At 41.1% G+C, this 21,764-nt stretch overlaps 1 protein-coding gene across 1 annotated transcript in view; it reads right to left on the reverse strand.

Annotated features, from left to right (window-relative positions):
* Positions 1-21,764, reverse strand: part of LOC106600264 (NLR family CARD domain-containing protein 3) — a 69,830-nt gene that overhangs the window by 32,240 nt on the left and 15,826 nt on the right. The window contains exons 6-7 of the mRNA XM_045719555.1: positions 11,430-11,558; positions 3,843-3,971 (exon numbers count right to left, since the gene is read on the reverse strand). Coding sequence (XP_045575511.1) covers positions 3,843-3,971; positions 11,430-11,558 — 258 coding nt within the window. The remainder of the gene's footprint in view (positions 1-3,842; positions 3,972-11,429; positions 11,559-21,764) is intronic.

A 21,764-nucleotide genomic window follows, 5' to 3' on the forward strand; every position in this document is an offset into this window, starting at 1 on the left:
GGATATCGGTATCGGGTTGTTTAGCATGGAAAATATCGGATGTTGTTTGGCAAGGAAAATATTGGATATCGGTATCGGGTTGTTTGGTAAGGAAAATACTGGAAATCGGGTTGTTTGGCAAGGAAAATACTGGATATTGGTATCGGGTTGTTTGGCAAGGAAAATATCAGATATCAGGTTGTTTGGCAAGGAAAATACCGGATATCGGTATCGGGTTGTTTGACAAGGAAAATTTCAGATATCGGGTTGTTTGGCAAATAAAATACTGGATATCGGGTTGTTTGGCAAGGAAAATATTGGATATCGGTATCGGGTTGTTTGGTAAGGAAAATACTGGAAATCGGGTTGTTTGGCAAGGAAAATACTGGATATTGGTATCGGGTTGTTTGGCAAGGAAAATATCAGATATCAGGTTGTTTGGCAAGGAAAATACCGGATATCGGTATCGGGTTGTTTGACAAGGAAAATTTCAGATATCGGGTTGTTTGGCAAATAAAATACTGGATATCGGGTTGTTTGGCAAGGAAAATATTGAATATCGGTATGGAGTTGTTTGGTAACGAAAATAAAGGATATCGGGTTGTTTGGCAAATAAAATACTGAATATCGGTATCGGGTTGTTTGGTAAGGAAAATACTGGATATCGGTATCGGGTTGTTTGGTAACGAAAATATCAGATAACGGGTTGTTTGGCAAGGAAAATATTGGCTATCGGGTTGTTTGACAAGGAAAAAATCGGATATGGGTATTGGCCAAAAAATGTCATATCGGTGCATCCCTAATAAACATGTCTACTCCCCTTCATCTACACTGACTGAAGTGGATTTAACAAGTGACATCAATATGGGATCATTGCTTTCACCTGGATTCACCTTGTCAATTATGTCATGGAAATAGCAGATGTTCATAATGTTTTGTACACTCAGTGTCTTCAAATAATTGACATACACAACAAAATACTGGATATCTGTATCGGGTTGTTTGGCAGGGGAAATATTGGATATCGGGGTGTTTGGCAAGGAAAATACTGGATATCGGGTTGTTTGGCAAGGAAAATATTGGATATCGGGTTGTTTGGAAAGGAAAATATTGGATATCGGTATCGGGTTGTTTGACAAGGAAAATGTCAAATATCGGGTTGTTTGGCAAGGAAAATGTCAAATATCGGGTTGTTTGACAAGGAAAATGTCAAATATCGGGTTGTTTGGCAAGGAAAATACTGGATATCGGGTTGTTTGGCAAGGAAAATACTGGATATCGGTATCGGGTTGTTAGGCAAGGAAAATATCAGATATCGGGTTGTTTGGCAAGGAAAATACTGGATATCGGTATCGGGTTGTTTGGCAAGGAAAATATCAGATATCGGGTTGTTTGGCAAAGAACATTTCGGATATCAGTATTGGGTTGTTTAGCATGGAAAATATCAGATGTTGTTTGACAAGGAAAATATCGGATATCAGGTTGTTTGGCAAGGAAAATACTGGATATCGGTATCGGGTTGTTTCGCAAGGAAAATGTCAGATATCGGGATATTTGGCAAGGAAAATACTGGATATCGGTATCGGGTTGTTTCACAAGGAAAATGTCAGATATCGGGATATTTGGCAAGGAAAATACTGGATATCGGAATCAGGTTGTTTGGCAAAGAAAATATCAGATATCGGGTTGTTTGGCAAGGAAAATACTGAATATGGGGTTGTTTGGCATTAAAAATATTGGCTATTGGGTTGTATGACAAGGAAAAAACTGGATATCAGGTCGTTTGGCAAGGAAAATACTGGATATCGGGTTGTTTGGCACGGAAAATACTGGATATCGGTTTCGGGTTGTTTGACAAGGAAAATACTGGATATCGGGTTGTTTGGCAAGGGAAATACTGGATATCGGTATCGAGTTGTCTGGTAAGGAAAATACTGGATATCAGGTTCTTTGGCAAGGAAAATACTGGATATCGGGTTGTTTGGCAAGGAAAATATTGGATATCGGGTTGTTGGCAAGGAAAATATCGGATATCGGTATCGGGTTGTTTGAAAAGGAAAATGTCAGATATCGGTTTGTTTGGCAAGGAAAATACTGGAAATCGGTATCAGGTTGTTTGGCAAGGAAAATATCAGATATCGGGTTGTTTGACAAGGAAAATATTGGATATGGTTATCGGCCAAAAATGTCATATCGCTGCATCCCTAATAAACATGTCTACTCCCCTTCATCTACACTGACTGAAGTGGATTTAACAAGTGACATCAATAAGGGATCATTGCTTTCACCTGGATTCACCTTGTCAATTATGTCGTGGAAAAAGCAGATGTTCATAATGTTTTGTACACTCAGTGTCTTTAAATAATTGACATAAACAACAAATTATAAGCAGATGCTTTACAGCAGTGGTTCTCCAACCGGTCAATCTTCAAGGCATTCCTAGTCGATCACCAAATATTTCTGTAGAAAAGCCAACCAACTATAAAGGCTTGCGCTCCTTTTTTAAAATCGTGTTGAGTTGTTGCCGGTAGGTGCACTTGATTCAAACGTCCTGCGCACCGGGTAAGCAACGTGTTCCCATGAGACAAACTCTGCCTTCCCGGAGGACTGGCAAATCTGTGACTAAATCGAGTGCACCTACTGCGTAGATAGCTCAAATCACTGTGGCTACAGAGCTTCCATGACTCTGGCCACAGCCAAGTTTAATAGGCTTACGTAAGATTTAATATATTTTAAAACCATGACCACAGAGAGACTGTCAACGAATACAGCAAAGAGCTGCTGTTTTTATGAGAGTTCATGTTTAAGTTTATTTTCAGCACGGTCACTGTTTACATAAAACTATTTTACAATGCGCACTTCTCCATACTTCTGCTCGGGCTGCATCGCCAATGAAAGAGTAGCCAAGTATCGATTGCCTTGCGGTTTATTATTATTAGCAGCTCGTCGTGTCGATTTTAATATTTAGGAATTTTTCGCTTTCTCTGGTCATAGGAACAACATGAATTTGTGCATGAGGCAGATGCGGTGCGACTCGAGTTTCAACATCAAGTGGAAGACGGTGTCCCCCCTCTCTGGTCAGTCTCACCGGAGGAAAGAAGGGAGAGAGCAGGGACCGTGAGAGGTGGTTGGGAACAATCATTTTGAAATGTCATCCAACTCGGAAATCCAAGTCGGAAACTCAGGCATATTTCTAGAGCTCCAACTTTTCGACCTGAAGTTCACTGACGTCGTGATTTGACCTCGTTGACCTTCAGATGCAGATACCATCAGTCCAGTAGAATAAAAAGCTATTTATTTCAATTCTTGCTCCACAGAATTGCTCCACAAATCTGTGACTAAATCGAGTGCACCTACTGCGTAGATAGCTCAAATCACTGTGGCTACAGAGCTTCCATGACTCTGGCCACAGCCAAGTTTAATAGGCTACTAGCTTATGTAAGATTTAATATCTTTTAAAACCATGACCACAGGGAGACTGTCAATGAATACAGCAAAGAGCTGCTGTATTAAACCAACTGATCTATTTTGGTATCAAAGCTAGAGTTTTGAAATATAGTATGGTCTGATTAATAACAACATTGGCAGTCCAATCATATAGCCTAATGCTGGGATAATGTATTAGGCCTACTGCCCAAACCTCATTCCTACAAAACTGTTTGTGTGAGGTTAATGTAAAAAAAAACAATCTGAGCAGTAAATCTCAGCCATTTTTTTTTTACTGTGAAAGTGATCTAGACTTAGAAAAGGTTGGTGACCACTGCTGTACAGTACATACTCAGATACACAAAATGCATCTGGTTTCAGATCTTGAAGTTTCTCCTCTTCAATAGTAATATCATCAATTCTGACCAGTAACTTACCTGCTTCCAACGGTCTTTGATCCATCACTAAAATAAATGGGATGATCCATAGAGAAGTCACTCTTCATGGACAGATGACTGGGTACTGGAGAGACTGATCTCTGGAGAGACTGAGTTTGCTTGGAGATTCTGAAAAACAAAATGAATCACCATGTAACTACATTTCAAAATATATCCAAATTATATATCAATCGATTACATACATCACATAAAGCATTAAAATATATGGTATTACATAAAGCAAAAAACATACACTGAGCGTACAAAACATTAAGAACACCCTCCTAATATTGTGTCCCCCCTTTTTGCCCTCAAAACAGCCTCAACTCGTCAAGGCATTGACTCTTCAAGGTGTAGAAAGCGTTCCACAGAGATGCTGGCCCACGTTGACTTCTATGATTCCCACAGTTGTGTCAAGTGGGCTGGATGTCCTTTGGGTTGTGGACCATTCTTGAGACACATGAGAAACTGTTGAGCATGAAAAACCCCTCAGCGTTGCAGTTCTTGATACAAATCGGTGCGCCCGGCAGCAAGTAAGTAAAATAAATAGGTTTTGATTATGTTTTAATGGTAATGGGGACATACGTAAATGCCAACAAAGTATACTGCTCAAAAAAATAAAGGGAACACTTAAACAACACAATGTAACTCCAAGTCAATCACACTTCTGTGAAATCAAACTGTCCACTTAGGAAGCAACACTGATTGACAATAAATTTCACATGCTGTTGTGCAAATGGAATAGACAACAGGTGGAAATTATAGGCAATAAGCAAGACACCCCCAATAAAGGAGTGCTACTGCAGGTGGAGACCACAGAGCACTTCTCAGTTCCTATGCTTCCTGGCTGATGTTTTGGTCACTTTTGAATGCTGGCTGTGCTTTCACTCTAGTGGTAGCATGAGACGGAGTCTACAACCCACACAAGTGGCTCAGGTAGTGCAGCTCATCCAGGATGGCACATCAATGCGAGCTGTGGCAAGAAGGTTTGCTGTGTCTGTCAGCGTAGTGTCCAGAGCATGGAGGCGCTACCAGGAGACAGGCCAGTACATCAGGAGACGTGGAGGAGGCCGTAGGAGGGCAACAACCCAGCAGCAGGACCGCTACCTCCGCCTTTGTGCAAGGAGGAGCAGGAGGAGCACTGCCAGAGCCCTGCAAAATGACCTCCAGCAGGCCACAAATGTGCATGTGTCTGCTCAAACGGTCAGAAACAGACTCCATGAGGGTGGTATGAGGGCCCGACGTCCACAGGTGGGGGTTGTGCTTACAGCCCAACACCGTGCAGGACGTTTGGCATTTGCCAGAGAACACCAAGATTGGCAAATTCGCCACTGGCACCCTGTGCTCTTCACAGATGAAAGCAGGTTCACACTGAGCACATGTGACAGACGTGACAGAGTCTGGAGACGCCGTGGAGAACGTTCTGCTGCCTGCAACATCCTCCAGCATGACCGGTTTGGCGGTGGGTCAGTCATGGTGTGGGGTGGCATTTCTTTGGGGGGCCGCACAGCCCTCCATGTGCTCGCCAGAGGTAGCCTAACTGCCATTAGGTACCGAGATGAGATCCTCAGACCCCTTGTGAGACCATATGCTGGTACGGTTGGCCCTGGGTTCCTCCTAATGCAAGACAATGCTAGACCTCATGTGGCTGGAGTGTGTCAGCAGTTCCTGCAAGAGGAAGGCATTGATGCTATGGACTGGCCCACCCGTTCCCCAGACCTGAATCCAATTGAGCACATCTGGGACATCATGTCTCGCTCCATCCACCAACGCCACGTTGCACCACAGACTGTCCAGGAGTTGGCGGATGCTTTAGTCCAGGTCTGGGAGGAGATCCCTCAGGAGACCATCCGCAACCTCATCAGGAGCATGCCCAGGCGTTGTAGGGAGGTCATACAGGCACGTGGAGGCCACACACACTACTGAGCCTCATTTTGACTTGTTTTAAGGACATTACATCAAAGTTGGATCAGCCTGTAGTGTGGTTTTCCACTGTAATTTTGAGTGTGACTCCAAATCCAGACCTCCATGGGTTGATACATTGGATTTCCATTGATTATTTTTGTGTGATTTTGTTGTCAGCACATTCAACTATGTAAAGAAAAAAGTATTTAGTAAGATTATTTCTTTCATTCAGATCTAGGATGTGTTGTTTAAGTGTTCCCTTTATTTTTTTGAGCAGTGTACATTTTTGTTCAGTGTGTGTGTGTGTGTTTAAACTATTTAACTGTACTAGAATGCTTAGAAGGCTGCTAAAATTTTTAATATCGGTTATTGGTATCGGGTTGTTTGGCAAGGAAAATACTGGATATCGGTATGGGGTTGTTTGGCAAGGGAAATATTGGATATCGGGGTGTTTGGCAAGGAAAATACTGGGTATCAGGTTGTTTGACAAGGAAAATGTCAGATATCAGGTTGTTTGGCAAGGAAAATACTGGATATCGGGATGTTTGGCAAGGAAAATATCGGCTAACGGTATCGGGTTGTTTGGTAAAGAAAATACTGGATATCGGGTTGTTTGGCAAGGAAAATATCAGATATCAGGTTGTTTGGCAAGGAAAATACTGGATATCGGTATCGGGTTGTTTGACAAGGAAAATATCAGATATCGGGTTGTTTGGCAAAGAAAATTTCGGATATCGGTATCGGGTTGTTTAGCATGGAAAATATCGGATGTTGTTTGGCAAGGAAAATATTGGATATCGGGTTGTTTGGCAAGGAAAATATCGGATATCGGGTTGTTTGGTAAGGAAAATACTGGAAATCGGGTTGTTTGGCAAGGAAAATACCGGATATCGGTATCGGGTTGTTTGACAAGGAAAATGTCAGCTATCGGGTTGTTTGGCAAATAAAATACTGGATATCGGGTTGTTTGGCAAGGAAAATATTGAATATCGGTATGGAGTTGTTTGGTAACGAAAATAAAGGATATCGGGTTGTTTGTCAAATAAAATACTGAATATCGGTATCGGGTTGTTTGGTAAGGAAAATACTGGATATCGGTATCGGGTTGTTCGGTAACGAAAATATCAGATAACGGGTTGTTTGGCCAGGAAAATATTGGCTATTGGGTTGTTTGACAAGGAAAAAATCGGATATGGGTATTGGCCAAAAATGTCATATCGGTGCATCCCAAATAAACATGTCTACTCCCCTTCATCTACACTGACTGAAGTGGATTTAACAAGTGACATCAATATGGGATCATTGCTTTCACCTGGATTCACCTTGTCAATTATGTCATGGAAATAGCAGATGTTCATAATGTTTTGTACACTCAGTGTCTTCAAATAATTGACATACACAACAAAATACTGGATATCTGTATCGGGTTGTTTGGCAGGGGAAATATTGGATATCGGGGTGTTTGGCAAGGAAAATACTGGATATCGGGTTATTTGGCAAGGAAAATATTGGATATCGGGTTGTTTGGAAAGGAAAATATTGGATATCGGTATCGGGTTGTTTGACAAGGAAAATGTCAAATATCGGGTTGTTTGACAAGGAAAATGTCAAATATCGGGTTGTTTGGCAAGGAAAATACTGGATATCGGGTTTTTTGGCAAGGAAAATACTGGATATCGGTATCGGGTTGTTAGGCAAGGAAAATATCAGATATCGGGTTGTTTGGCAAGGAAAATACTGGATATCGGTATCGGGTTGTTTGGCAAGGAAAATATCAGATATCGGGTTGTTTGGCAAAGAACATTTCGGATATCGGTATCGGGTTGTTTAGCATGGAAAATATCAGATCGTTGTTTGGCAAGGAAAATATCGGATATCAGGTTGTTTGGCAAGGAAAATACTGGATATCGGTATCGGGTTGTTTCGCAAGGAAAATGTCAGATATCGGGATATTTGGCAAGGAAAATACTGGATATCGGAATCAGGTTGTTTGGCAAAGAAACTATCAGATATCGGGTTGTTTGGCAAGGAAAATACTGAATATCGGGTTGTTTGGCAAGGAAAATATTGGCTATCGGGTTGTTTGACAAGGAAAAAACTGGATATCGGGTCGTTTGGCAAGGAAAATACTGGATATCGGGTTGTTTGGCACGGAAAATACTGGATATCGGTTTCGGGTTGTTTGACAAGGAAAATACTGGATATCGGGTTGTTTGGCAAGGGAAATACTGGATATCGGTATCGAGTTGTCTGGTAAGGAAAATACTGGATATCAGGTTCTTTGGCAAGGAAAATATTGGATATCGGGTTGTTGGCAAGGAAAATATCGGATATCGGTATCGGGTTGTTTGACAAGGAAAATGTCAGATATCGGGTTGTTTGGCAAGGAAAATACTGGATATCGGGTTGTTTGGCAAGTAAAATACTGTATATCGGGTTGTTTGGCAAGGAAAATACTGGATATCGGGATGTTTGGCAAGAAAAATATCAGATATCAGGTTGTTTGGCAAGGAAAATACTGGATATCGGTATCGGGAAGTTTGACAAGGAAAATGTCAGATATCGGGTTGTTTGGCAAGGAAAATACTGGATATCGGTATCAGGTTGTTTGGCAAAGAAAATATCAGATATCGGGTTGTTTGCCAAGTAAAATACTGGATATCGGGTTGTTGGGCAAAGAACATTTCGGATATCGGTATCGGGTTGTTTGGCATGGAAAATATCGGATATCGGCTTGTTTGGCAAGGAAAATACTGGATATCTGGTTGTTTGGCAAGGAAAATATTGGATATCGGGTTGATTGGCAAGGAAAATATCGAATATCGGTATTGGGTTGTTTTGTAAGGAAAATAATGGATATCGGGTTGTTTGGCAAGGAAAATACTGGATATCGGTATCGGGTTGTTAGGCAAGGAAATTATCAGATATCGGGTTGTTTGGCAAGGAAAATACTGGATATCGGTATCGGGTTGTTTGGCAAGGAAAATATCAGATATCGGGTTGTTTGGCAAAGAACATTTCGGATATCGGTATCGGGTTGTTTGGCATGGAAAATATCGGATATCGGGTTGTTTGGCAAGGAAAATATCGGATATCGGGTTGTTTGGCAAAGAAAATTTCAGATATCTTTATCGGGTTGTTTTGCATGGAAAATATTGGATGTTGTTTGGCAAGGAAAATATCGGATATCGGGTTGTTTGGCAAGGAAAATATTGGATATCGGGTTGTTTGGCAAGGAAAATATCGGATATCGGTATCGGGTTGTTTGGTAAGAAAAATACTGGATATCGGATTGTTTGGTAAGGAAAATACTGGATATTGGTATCGGGTTGTTTGGCAAGGAAAATATCAGATATCAGGTTGTTTGGGAAGGAAAATACTGGATATCGGTATCGGGTTGTTTGACAAGGAAAATGTCAGATATCGGGTTGTTTGGCAAAGAAAATTTCGGATATCGGTATCGGGTTGTTTAGCATGGAAAATATCGGATGTTGTTTGGCAAGGAAAATATTGGATATCGGGTTGTTTGGCAAGGAAAATATCGGACATCGGTATCGGGTTGTTTGGTAAGGAAAATACTGGAAATCGGGTTGTTTGGCAAGGAAAATACTGGATATTGGTATCGGGTTGTTTGGCAAGGAAAATATCAGATATCAGGTTGTTTGGCAAGGAAAATAACGGATATCGGTATCGGGTTGTTTGACAAGGAAAATGTCAGATATCGGGTTGTTTGGCAAATAAAATACTGGATATCGGGTTGTTTGGCAAGGAAAATATTGAATATCGGTTTGGAGTTGTTTGGTAACGAAAATAAAGGATATCGGGTTGTTTGTCAAATAAAATACTGAATATCGGTATCGGGTTGTTTGGTAACGAAAATACTGGATATCGGTATCGGGTTGTTTGGTAACGAAAATATCAGATAACGGGTTGTTTGGCAAGGAAAATATTGGCTATTGGGTTGTTTGACAAGGAAAAAATCGGATATGGGTATTGGCCAAAAATGTCATATCGGTGCATCCCTAATAAACATGTCTCACGCCCTTCATCTACACTGACTGAAGTGGATTTAACAAGTGACATCAATATGGGATCATTGCTTTCACCTGGATTCACCATGTCAATTATGTCGTGGAAAAAGCAGATGTTCATAATGTTTTGTACACTCAGTGTCTTCAAATAATTGACATAAACAACAAATTATAAGCAGATGCTTTACAGCAGTGGTTCTCCAACCGGTCAATCTTCAAGGCATTCCTAGTCGATCACCAAATATTTCTGTAGAAAAGCCAACCAACTATAAAGGCTTGCGCTCCTTTTTTAAAATCGTGTTGAGTTGTTGCCGGTAGGTGCACTTGATTCAAACGTCCCTGCGCACCGGGTAAGCAACGTGTTCCCATGAGACAAACTCTGCCTTCCCGGAGGACTGGCAAATCTGTGACTAAATCGAGTGCACCTACTGCGTAGATAGCTCAAATCACTGTGGCTACAGAGCTTCCATGACTCTGGCCACAGCCAAGTTTAATAGGCTTACGTAGGATTTAATATCTTTTAAAACCATGACCACAGAGAGACTGTCAACGAATACAGCAAAGAGCTGCTGTTTTATGAGAGTTCATGTTTAAGTTTATTTTCAGCACGGTCACTGTTTACATAAAACTATTTTACAATGCGCACTTCTCCATACTTCTGCTCGGGCTGCATCGCCAATGAAAGAGTAGCCAAGTATCGATTGCCTTGCGGTTTATTATTATTAGCAGCTCGTCGTGTCGATTTTAATATTTAGGAATTTTTCGCTTTCTCTGGTCATAGGAACAACATGAATTTGTGCATGAGGCAGATGCGGTGCGACTCGAGTTTCAACATCAAGTGGAAGACGGTGTCCCCCCTCTCTGGTCAGTCTCACCGGAGGAAAGAAGGGAGAGAGCAGGGACCGTGAGAGGTGGTTGGGAACAATCATTTTGAAATGTCATCCAACTCGGAAATCCAAGTCGGAAACTCAGGCATATTTCTAGAGCTCCAACTTTTCGACCTGAAGTTCACTGACGTCGTGATTTGACCTCGTTGACCTTCAGATGCAGATACCATCAGTCCAGTAGAATAAAAAGCTATTTATTTCAATTCTTGCTCCACAGAATTGCTCCACAAATCTGTGACTAAATCGAGTGCACCTACTGCGTAGATAGCTCAAATCACTGTGGCTACAGAGCTTCCATGACTCTGGCCACAGCCAAGTTTAATAGGCTACTAGCTTATGTAAGATTTAATATCTTTTAAAACCATGACCACAGAGAGACTGTCAATGAATACAGCAAAGAGCTGCTGTATTAAACCAACTGATCTATTTTGGTATCAAAGCTAGAGTTTTGAAATATAGTATGGTCTGATTAATAACAACATTGGCAGTCCAATCATATAGCCTAATGCTGGGATAATGTATTAGGCCTACTGCCCAAACCTCATTCCTACAAAACTGTTTGTGTGAGGTTAATGTAAAAAAAACAATCTGAGCAGTAAATCTCAGCCATTTTTTTTTTTTACTGTGAAAGTGATCTAGACTTAGAAAAGGTTGGTGACCACTGCTGTACAGTACATACTCAGATACACAAAATGCATCTGGTTTCAGATCTTGAAGTTTCTCCTCTTCAATAGTAATATCATCAATTCTGACCAGTAACTTACCTGCTTCCAATGGTCTTTGATCCATCACTAAAATAAATGGGATGATCCATAGAGAAGTCACTCTTCATGGACAGATGACTGGGTACTGGAGAGACTGATCTCTGGAGAGACTGAGTTTGCTTGGAGATTCTGAAAACAAAATGAATCACCATGTAACTACATTTCAAAATATATCCAAATTATATATCAATCGATTACATACATCACATAAAGCATTAAAATATATGGTATTACATAAAGCAAAAAACATACACTGAGCGTACAAAACATTAAGAACACCCTCCTAATATTGTGTCCCCCCTTTTTGCCCTCAAAACAGCCTCAACTCGTCAAGGCATTGACTCTTCAAGGTGTAGAAAGCGTTCCACAGAGATGCTGGCCCACGTTGACTCCTATGATTCCCACAGTTGTGTCAAGTTGGCTGGATGTCCTTTGGGTGGTGGACCATTCTTGAGACACATGAGAAACTGTTGAGCATGAAAAAACCCTCAGCGTTGCAGTTCTTGATACAAATCGGGTGCGCCCGGCAGCAAGTAAGTAAAATAAATAGGTTTTGATTATGTTTTAATGGTAATGGGGACATACGTAAATGCCAACAAAGTATACTGCTCAAAAAATAAAGGGAACACTTAAACAACACAATGTAACTCCAAGTCAATCACACTTCTGTGAAATCAAACTGTCCACTTAGGAAGCAACACTGATTGACAATAAATTTCACATAGTGTTGTGCAAATGGAATAGACAACAGGTGGAAATTATAGGCAATAAGCAAGACACCCCCAATAAAGGAGTGGTACTGCAGGTGGAGACCACAGAACACTTCTCAGTTCCTATGCTTCCTGGCTGATGTTTTGGGCACTTTTGAATGCTGGCTGTGCTTTCACTCTAGTGGTAGCATGAGACGGAGTCTACAACCCACACAAGTGGCTCAGGTAGTGCAGCTCATCCAGGATGGCACATCAATGCGAGCTGTGGCAAGAAGGTTTGCTGTGTCTGGCAGCGTAGTGTCCAGAGCATGGAGGCGCTACCAGGAGACAGGCCAGTACATCAGGAGACGTGGAGGAGGCCGTAGGAGGGCAACAACCCAGCAGCAGGACCGCTACCTCCGCCTTTGTGCAAGGAGGAGCAGGAGGAGCACTGCCAGAGCCCTGCAAAATGACCTCCAGCAGGCCACAAATCTGCATGTGTCTGCTCAAACGGTCAGAAACAGACTCCATGAGGGTGGTATGAGGGCCCGACGTCCACAGGTGGGGGTTGTGCTTACAGCCCAACACCGTGCAGGACGTTTGGCATTTGCCAGAGAACACCAAGATTGGCAAATTCGCCACTGGCACCCTGTGCTCTTCACAGATGAAAGCAGGTTCACACTGACCACATGTGACAGAAGTGACAGAGTCTGGAGACGCCGTGGAGAACGTTCTGCTGCCTGCAACATCCTCCAGCATGACCGGTTTGGCGGTGGGTCAGTCATGGTGTGGGGTGGCATTTCTTTGGGGGGCCGCACAGCCCTCCATGTGCTCGCCAGAGGTAGCCTAACTGCCATTAGGTACCGAGATGAGATCCTCAGACCCCTTGTGAGACCATATGCTGGTACGGTTGGCCCTGGGTTCCTCCTAATGCAAGACAATGCTAGACCTCATGTGGCTGGAGTGTGTCAGCAGTTCCTGCAAGAGGAAGGCATTGATGCTATGGACTGGCCCACCCGTTCCCCAGACCTGAATCCAATTGAGCACATCTGGGACATCATGTCTCGCTCCATCCACCAACGCCACGTTGCACCACAGACTGTCCAGGAGTTGGCGGATGCTTTAGTCCAGGTCTGGGAGGAGATCCCTCAGGAGACCATCCGCAACCTCATCAGGAGCATGCCCAGGCGTTGTAGGGAGGTCATACAGGCACGTGGAGGCCACACACACTACTGAGCCTCATTTTGACTTGTTTTAAGGACATTACATCAAAGTTGGATCAGCCTGTAGTGTGGTTTTCCACTGTAATTTTGAGTGTGACTCCAAATCCAGACCTCCATGGGTTGATACATTGGATTTCCATTGATTCTTTTTGTGTGATTTTGTTGTCAGCACATTCAACTATGTAAAGAAAAAAGTATTTAATAAGATTATTTCTTTCATTCAGATCTAGGATGTGTTGTTTAAGTGTTCCCTTTATTTTTTTGAGCAGTGTACATTTTTGTTCAGTGTGTGTGTGTGTGTTTAAACTATTTAACTGTACTAGAATGCTTAGAAGGCTGCTAAAATTTTTAATATCGGGTTATTGGTATCGGGTTGTTTGGCAAGGAAAATACTGGATATCGGTATGGGGTTGTTTGGCAAGGGAAATATTGGATATCGGGGTGTTTGGCAAGGAAAATACTGGGTATCAGGTTGTTTGACAAGGAAAATGTCAGATATCAGGTTGTTTGGCAAGGAAAATACTGGATATCGGTATGGGGTTGTTTGGCAAGGAAAATATTGGATATCGGGTTGTTTGGCAAAGAAAATATCAGATATGCTCGGGATGTTTGGCAAGGAAAATATCTGATATCGGGATGTTTGGCAAAGAAAATTTCGGATATCGGTATCGGGGTGTTTGGCATGGAAAATATCAGATATCGGGTTGTTTGGCAAGTAAAATACTGTATATCGGGTTGTTTGGCATGGAAAATACTGGATATCGGGATGTTTGCAAGGAAAATATTGGATATCGGGTTGTTTGGCAAGGAAAATATCGGCTATCGGTATCGGGTTGTTTGGTAAGGAAAATACTGGATATCGGGTTGTTTGGCAAGGAAAATATTGGATATCGGGATGTTTGGCAAGAAAAAATTTCAGATATCAGGTTGTTTGGCAAGGAAAATACTGGATATCGGTATCGGGAAGTTTGACAAGGAAAATGTCAGATATCGGGTTGTTTGGCAAGGAAAATACTGGATATCGGGTTGTTTGGCAAGGAAAATACTGGATATCGGTATCGGGTTGTTAGACAAGGAAAATATCAGATATGGGGTTGTTTGGCAAGGAAAAAACTGGATATCGGTATCGGGTTGTTTGGCAAGGAAAATATCAGATATCGGGTTGTTTGGCAAAGAACATTTCGGATATTGGTATCGGGGTGTTTGGCATGGAAAATATCAGATATCGGGTTGTTTGGCAAGTAAAATACTGTATATCGGGTTGTTTGGCAAGGAAAATACTGGATATCGGGATGATTGGCAAGGAAAATATTGGATATCGGGTTGTTTGGCAAGGAAAATATTGGCTATCGGTATCGGGTTGTTTGGTAAGGAAAATACTGGATATCGGGTTGTTTGGCAAGGAAAATATTGGATATCGGGATGTTTGGCAAGGAAAATATCGGATATCGGTATCAGGTTGTTTGGTAAGGAAAATACTGGATATTGGGTTGTTTGGCAAGGAAAATACTGGATATCGGTATCGGGTTGTTTGGCAAGGAAAATATCAGATATCAGGTTGTTTGGCAAGGAAAATACTGGATATCGGTATCGGGAAGTTTGACAAGGAAAATGTCAGATATCGGGTTGTTTGGCAAGGAAAATACTGGATATCGGTATCAGGTTGTTTGGCAAAGAAAATATCAGATATCGGGTTGTTTGCCAAGTAAAATACTGGATATCGGGTTGTTGGGCAAAGAACATTTCGGATATCGGTATCGGGTTGTTTGGCATGGAAAATATCGGATATCGGCTTGTTTGGCAAGGAAAATACTGGATATCTGGTTGTTTGGCAAGGAAAATATTGGATATTGGGTTGATTGGCAAGGAAAATATCGAATATCGGTATTGGGTTGTTTTGTAAGGAAAATAATGGATATCGGGTTGTTTGGCAAGGAAAATACTGGATATCGGTATCGGGTTGTTAGGCAAGGAAATGATCAGATATCGGCTTGTTTGGCAAGGAAAATACTGGATATCGGTATCGGGTTGTTTGGCAAGGAAAATATCAGATATCGGGTTGTTTGGCAAAGAACATTTCGGATATCGGTATCGGGTTGTTTGGCATGGAAAATATCGGATATCGGGTTGTTTGGCAAAGAAAATTTCAGATATCTTTATCGGGTTGTTTAGCATGGAAAATATTGGATGTTGTTTGGCAAGGAAAATATCGGATATCGGGTTGTTTGGCAAGGAAAATATTGGATATCGGGTGTTGTTTGGCAAGGAAAATATAGGATATGGGTATCGGGTTGTTTGGCAAGGAAAATATTGGATATCGGGTTGTTTGGCAAGGAAAATATCGGATATCGGTATCGGGTTGTTTGGTAAGGAAAATACTGGATATCGGATTGTTTGGTAAGGAAAATACTGGATATTGGTATCGTGTTGTTTGGCAAGGAAAATATCAGATATCAGGTTGTTTGGGAAGGAAAATACTGGATATCGGTATCGGGTTGTTTGACAAGGAAAATATCAGATATCGGGTTGTTTGGCAAAGAAAATTTCGGATATCGGTATCGGGTTGTTTGGTAAGGAAAATATTGGATATCGGGTTGTTTGGCAAGGAAAATATTGGATATCGGGTTGTTTGGCAAGGAAAATATCGGATATCGGTATCAGGTTGTTTGGTAAGGAAAATACTGGAAATCGGGTTGTTTGGCAAGGAAAATACTGGATATTGGTATCGGGTTGTTTGGCAAGGAAAATATCAGATATCAGGTTGTTTGGCAAGGAAAATACCGGATATCGGTATCGGGTTGTTTGACAAGGAAAATGTCAGATATCGGGTTGTTTGGCAAATAAAATACTGGATATCGGGTTGTTTGGCAAGGAAAATATTGAATATCGGTATGGAGTTGTTTGGTAACGAAAATAATGGATATCGGGTTGTTTGGCAAATAAAATACTGAATATCGGTATCGGGTTGTTTGGTAACGAAAATACTGGATATCGGTATCGGGTTGTTTGGTAACGAAAATATCAGATAACGGGTTGTTTGGCAAGGAAAATATTGGCTATTGGGTTGTTTGACAAGGAAAAAATCGGATATGGGTATTGGCCAAAAAAATGTCATATCGGTGCATCCCTAATAAACATGTCTACTCCCCTTCATCTACACTGACTGAAGTGGATTTAACAAGTGACATCAATAAGGGATCATTGCTTTCACCTGGATTCACCTTGTCAATTATGTCATGGAAATAGCAGATGTTCATAATGTTTTGTACACTCAGTGTCTTCAAATAATTGACATACACAACAAAATACTGGATATCTGTATCGGGTTGTTTGGCAGGGGAAATATTGGATATCGGGGTGTTTGGCAAGGAAAATACTGGATATCGGGTTATTTGGCAAGGAAAATATTGGATATCGGGTTGTTTGGAAAGGAAAATATTGGATATCGGTATCGGGTTGTTTGACAAGGAAAATGTCAAATATCGGGTTGTTTGACAAGGAAAATGTCAAATATCGGGTTGTTTGGCAAGGAAAATACTGGATATCGGGTTGTTTGGCAAGGAAAATACTGGATATCGGTATCGGGTTGTTAGGCAAGGAAAATATCAGATATCGGGTTGTTTGGCAAGGAAAATACTGGATATCGGTATCGGGTTGTTTGGCAAGGAAAATATCAGATATCGGGTTGTTTGGCAAAGAACATTTCGGATATCGGTATCGGGTTGTTTAGCATGGAAAATATCAGATGTTGCTTGGCAAGGAAAATATCGGATATCGGGTTGTTTGGCAAGGAAAATATTGGCTATTGGGTTGTTTGACAAGGAAAAAAATGGATATCAGGTCGTTTGGCAAGGAAAATACTGGATATCGGGTTGTTTGGCACGGAAAATACTGGATATCGGTTTCGGGTTGTTTGACAAGGAAAATACTGGATATCGGGTTGTTTGGCAAGGGAAATACTGGATATCGGTATCGAGTTGTCTGGTAAGGAAAATACTGGATATCAGGTTCTTTGGCAAGGAAAATACTGGATATCGGGTTGTTTGGCAAGGAAAATATTGGATATCGGGTTGTTGGCAAGGAAAATATCGGATATCGGTATCGGGTTGTTTGACAAGGAAAATGTCAGATATCGGGTTGTTTGGCAAGGAAAATACTGGATATCGGGTTGTTTGGCAAGGAAAATACTGGAAATCGGTATCAGGTTGTTTGGCAAGGAAAATATCAGATATCGGGATGTTTGGCAAGGAAAATATTGGATATCGGGTTGTTTGGCAAGGAAAATATCGGCTATCAGTATCGGGTTGTTTGGTAAGGAAAATACTGGATATCGGGTTGTTTGGCAAGGAAAATATTGGATATCGGGATGTTTGGCAAGAAAATATCAGATATCAGGTTGTTTGGCAAGGAAAATACTGGATATCGGTATGGGGTTGTTTGGCAAGGAAAATACTGGGTATCGGGTTGTTTGGCAAAGAAAATATCAGATATCGGGTTGTTTGGCAAGTAAAATACTGTATATCGGGTTGTTTGGCAAGGAAAATACTGGATATCGGGATGTTTGGCAAGGAAAATATTGGATATCGGGTTGTTTGGCAAGGAAAATATCGGCTATCGGTATCGGGTTGTTTGGTAAGGAAAATACTGGATATCGGGTTGTTTGGCAAGGAAAATATTGGATATCGGGATGTTTGGCAAGAAAAATATCAGATATCAGGTTGTTTGGCAAGGAAAATACTGGATATCGGTATCGGGAAGTTTGACAAGGAAAATGTCAGATATCGGGTTGTTTGCCAAGTAAAATACTGGATATCGGGTTGTTTGGAAAGGAAAATACTGGATATCTGGTTGTTTGGCAAGGAAAATATTGGATATCGGGTTGTTTGGCAAGGAAAATACTCGAATATCCATATTGGGTTGTTTGGTAAGGAAAATAATGGATATCGGGTTGTTTGGCAAGGAAAATACTGGATATCGGTATCGGGTTGTTAGACAAGGAAAATATCAGATATGGGGTTGTTTGGCAAGGAAAAAACTGGATATCGGTATCGGGTTGTTTGGCATGGAAATATCAGATATCGGGTTGTTTGGCAAGTAAAATACTGTATATCGGGTTGTTTGGCAAGGAAAATATTGGATATCGGGTTGTTTGGCAAGGAAAATATCGGCTATCGGGTTGTTTGGCAAGCAAAATATCGGCTATCGGTATCGGGTTGTTTGGTAAGGAAAATACTGGATATCGGGTTGTTTGGCAAGGAAAATATTGGATATCGGGATGTTTGGCAAAGAAAATATCGGATATCGGTATCAGGTTGTTTGGTAAGGAAAATACTGGATATCGGGTTGTTTGGCAAGGAAAATACTGGATATCGGTATCGGGTTGTTTGGCAAGGAAAATATCAGATATCAGGTTGTTTGGGAAGGAAAATACTGGATATCGGTATCGGGTTGTTTGACAAGGAAAATATCAGATATCAGGTTGTTTGGCAAGGAAAATACTGGATATCGGTATCGGGAAGTTTGACAAGGAAAATGTCAGATATCGGGTTGTTTGGCAAGGAAAATACTGGATATCGGTATCAGGTTGTTTGGCAAAGAAAATATCAGATATCGTGTTGTTTGCCAAGTAAAATACTGGATATCGGGTTGTTGGGCAAAGAACATTTCGGATATCGGTATCGGGTTGTTTGGCATGGAAAATATCGGATATCGGCTTGTTTGGCAAGGAAAATACTGGATATCTGGTTGTTTGGCAAGGAAAATATTGGATATCGGGTTGTTTGGCAAGGAAAATATCGGATATCGGTATCGGGTTGTTTGGTAAGGAAAATACTGGAAATCGGGTTGTTTGGCAAGGAAAATACTGGATATTGGTATCGGGTTGTTTGGCAAGGAAAATATCAGATATCAGGTTGTTTGGCAAGGAAAATACCGGATATCGGTATCGGGTTGTTTGACAAGGAAAATGTCAGATATCGGGTTGTTTGGCAAATAAAATACTGGATATCGGGTTGTTTGGCAAGGAAAATATTGAATATCGGTATGGAGTTGTTTGGTAACGAAAATAAAGGATATCGGGTTGTTTGGCAAATAAAATACTGAATATCGGTATCGGGTTGTTTGGTAAGGAAAATACTGGATATCGGTATCGGGTTGTTTGGTAACGAAAATATCAGATAACGGGTTGTTTGGCAAGGAAAATATTGGCTATTGGGTTGTTTGACAAGGAAAAAATCGGATATGGGTATTGGCCAAAAATGTCATATCGGTGCATCCCTAATAAACATGTCTACTCCCCTTCATCTACACTGACTGAAGTGGATTTAACAAGTGACATCAATATGGGATCATTGCTTTCACCTGGATTCACCTTGTCAATTATGTCATGGAAATAGCAGATGTTCATAATGTTTTGTACACTCAGTGTCTTCAAATAATTGACATACACAACAAAATACTGGATATCTGTATCGGGTTGTTTGGCAGGGGAAATATTGGATATCGGGGTGTTTGGCAAGGAAAATACTGGATATCGGGTTATTTGGCAAGGAAAATATTGGATATCGGGTTGTTTGGAAAGGAAAATATTGGATATCGGTATCGGGTTGTTTGACAAGGAAAATGTCAAATATCGGGTTGTTTGACAAGGAAATGTCAAATATCGGGTTGTTTGACAAGGAAAATGTCAAATATTGGGTTGTTTGGCAAGGAAAATACTGGATATCGGGTTGTTTGGCAAGGAAAATATTGGATATCGGTATCGGGTTGTTTGACAAGGAAAATGTCAAATATCGGGTTGTTTGGCAAGGAAAATACTGGATATCGGTATCGGGTTGTTTGGCAAGGAAAATATCAGATATCGGGTTGTTTGGCAAAGAACATTTCGGATATCGGTATCGGGTTGTTTAGCATGGAAAATATCAGATGTTGTTTGACAAGGAAAATATCGGATATCAGGTTGTTTGGCAAGGAAAATACTGGATATCGGTATCGGGTTGTTTCACAAGGAAAATGTCAGATATCGGGATATTTGGCGAGGAAAATACTGAATATGGGGTTGTTTGGCATTAAAAAATATTGGCTATTGGGTTGTATGACAAGGAAAAAACTGGATATCAGGTCGTTTGGCAAGGAAAATACTGGATATCGGGTTGTTTGGCATGGAAAATACTGGATATCGGTTTCGGGTTGTTTGACAAGGAAAATACTGGATATCGGGTTGTTTGGCAAGGGAAATACTGGATATCGGTATCGAAGTTGTCTGGTAAGGAAAATACTGGATATCAGGTTCTTTGGCAAGGAAAATACTGGATATCGGGTTGTTTGGCAAGGAAAATATTGGATATCGGGTTGTTGGCAAGGAAAATATCGGATATCGGTATCGGGTTGTTTGAAAAGGAAAATGTCAGATATCGGTTTGTTTGGCAAGGAAAATACTGAAATCGGTATCAGGTTGTTTGGCAAGGAAAATATCAGATATCGGGTTGTTTGACAAGGAAAATATTGGATATGGTTATCGGCCAAAAAATGTCATATCGGTGCATCCCTAATAAACATGTCTACTCCCCTTCATCTACACTGACTGAAGTGGATTTAACAAGTGACATCAATAAGGGATCATTGCTTTCACCTGGATTCACCCCTTGTCAATTATGTCGTGGAAAAAGCAGATGTTCATAATGTTTTGTACACTCAGTGTCTTCAAATAATTGACATAAACAACAAATTATAAGCAGATGCTTTACAGCAGTGGTTCTCCAACCGGTCAATCTTCAAGGCATTCCCTAGTCGATCACCAAATATTTCTGTAGAAAAGCCAACCAACTATAAAGGCTTGCGCTCCTTTTTTAAAATCGTGTTGAGTTGTTGCCGGTAGGTGCACTTGATTCAAACGTCCTGCGCACCGGGTAAGCAACGTGTTCCCATGAGACAAACTCTGCCTTCCCGGAGGACCTGGCAAATCTGTGACTAAATCGAGTGCACCTACTGCGTAGATAGCTCAAATCACTGTGGCTACAGAGCTTCCATGACTCTGGCCACAGCCAAGTTTAATAGGCTTACGTAAGATTTAATATATTTTAAAACCATGACCACAGAGAACTGTCAACGAATACAGCAAAGAGCTGCTGTTTTTATGAGAGTTCATGTTTAAGTTTATTTTCAGCACGGTCACTGTTTACATAAAACTATTTTACAATGCGCACTTCTCCATACTTCTGCTCGGGCTGCATCGCCAATGAAAAGAGTAGCCAAGTATCGATTGCCTTGCGGTTTATTATTATTAGCAGCTCGTCGTGTCGATTTTAATATTTAGGAATTTTTTCGCTTTCTCTGGTCATAGGAACAACATGAATTTGTGCATGAGGCAGATGCGGTGCGACTCCAGTTTCAACATCAGGTGGAAGACGGTGTCCCCCCTCTCT

This window comes from Salmo salar, chromosome ssa06, assembly GCF_905237065.1.
Source record: "Salmo salar chromosome ssa06, Ssal_v3.1, whole genome shotgun sequence".
NCBI lineage: Eukaryota > Metazoa > Chordata > Actinopteri > Salmoniformes > Salmonidae > Salmo > Salmo salar.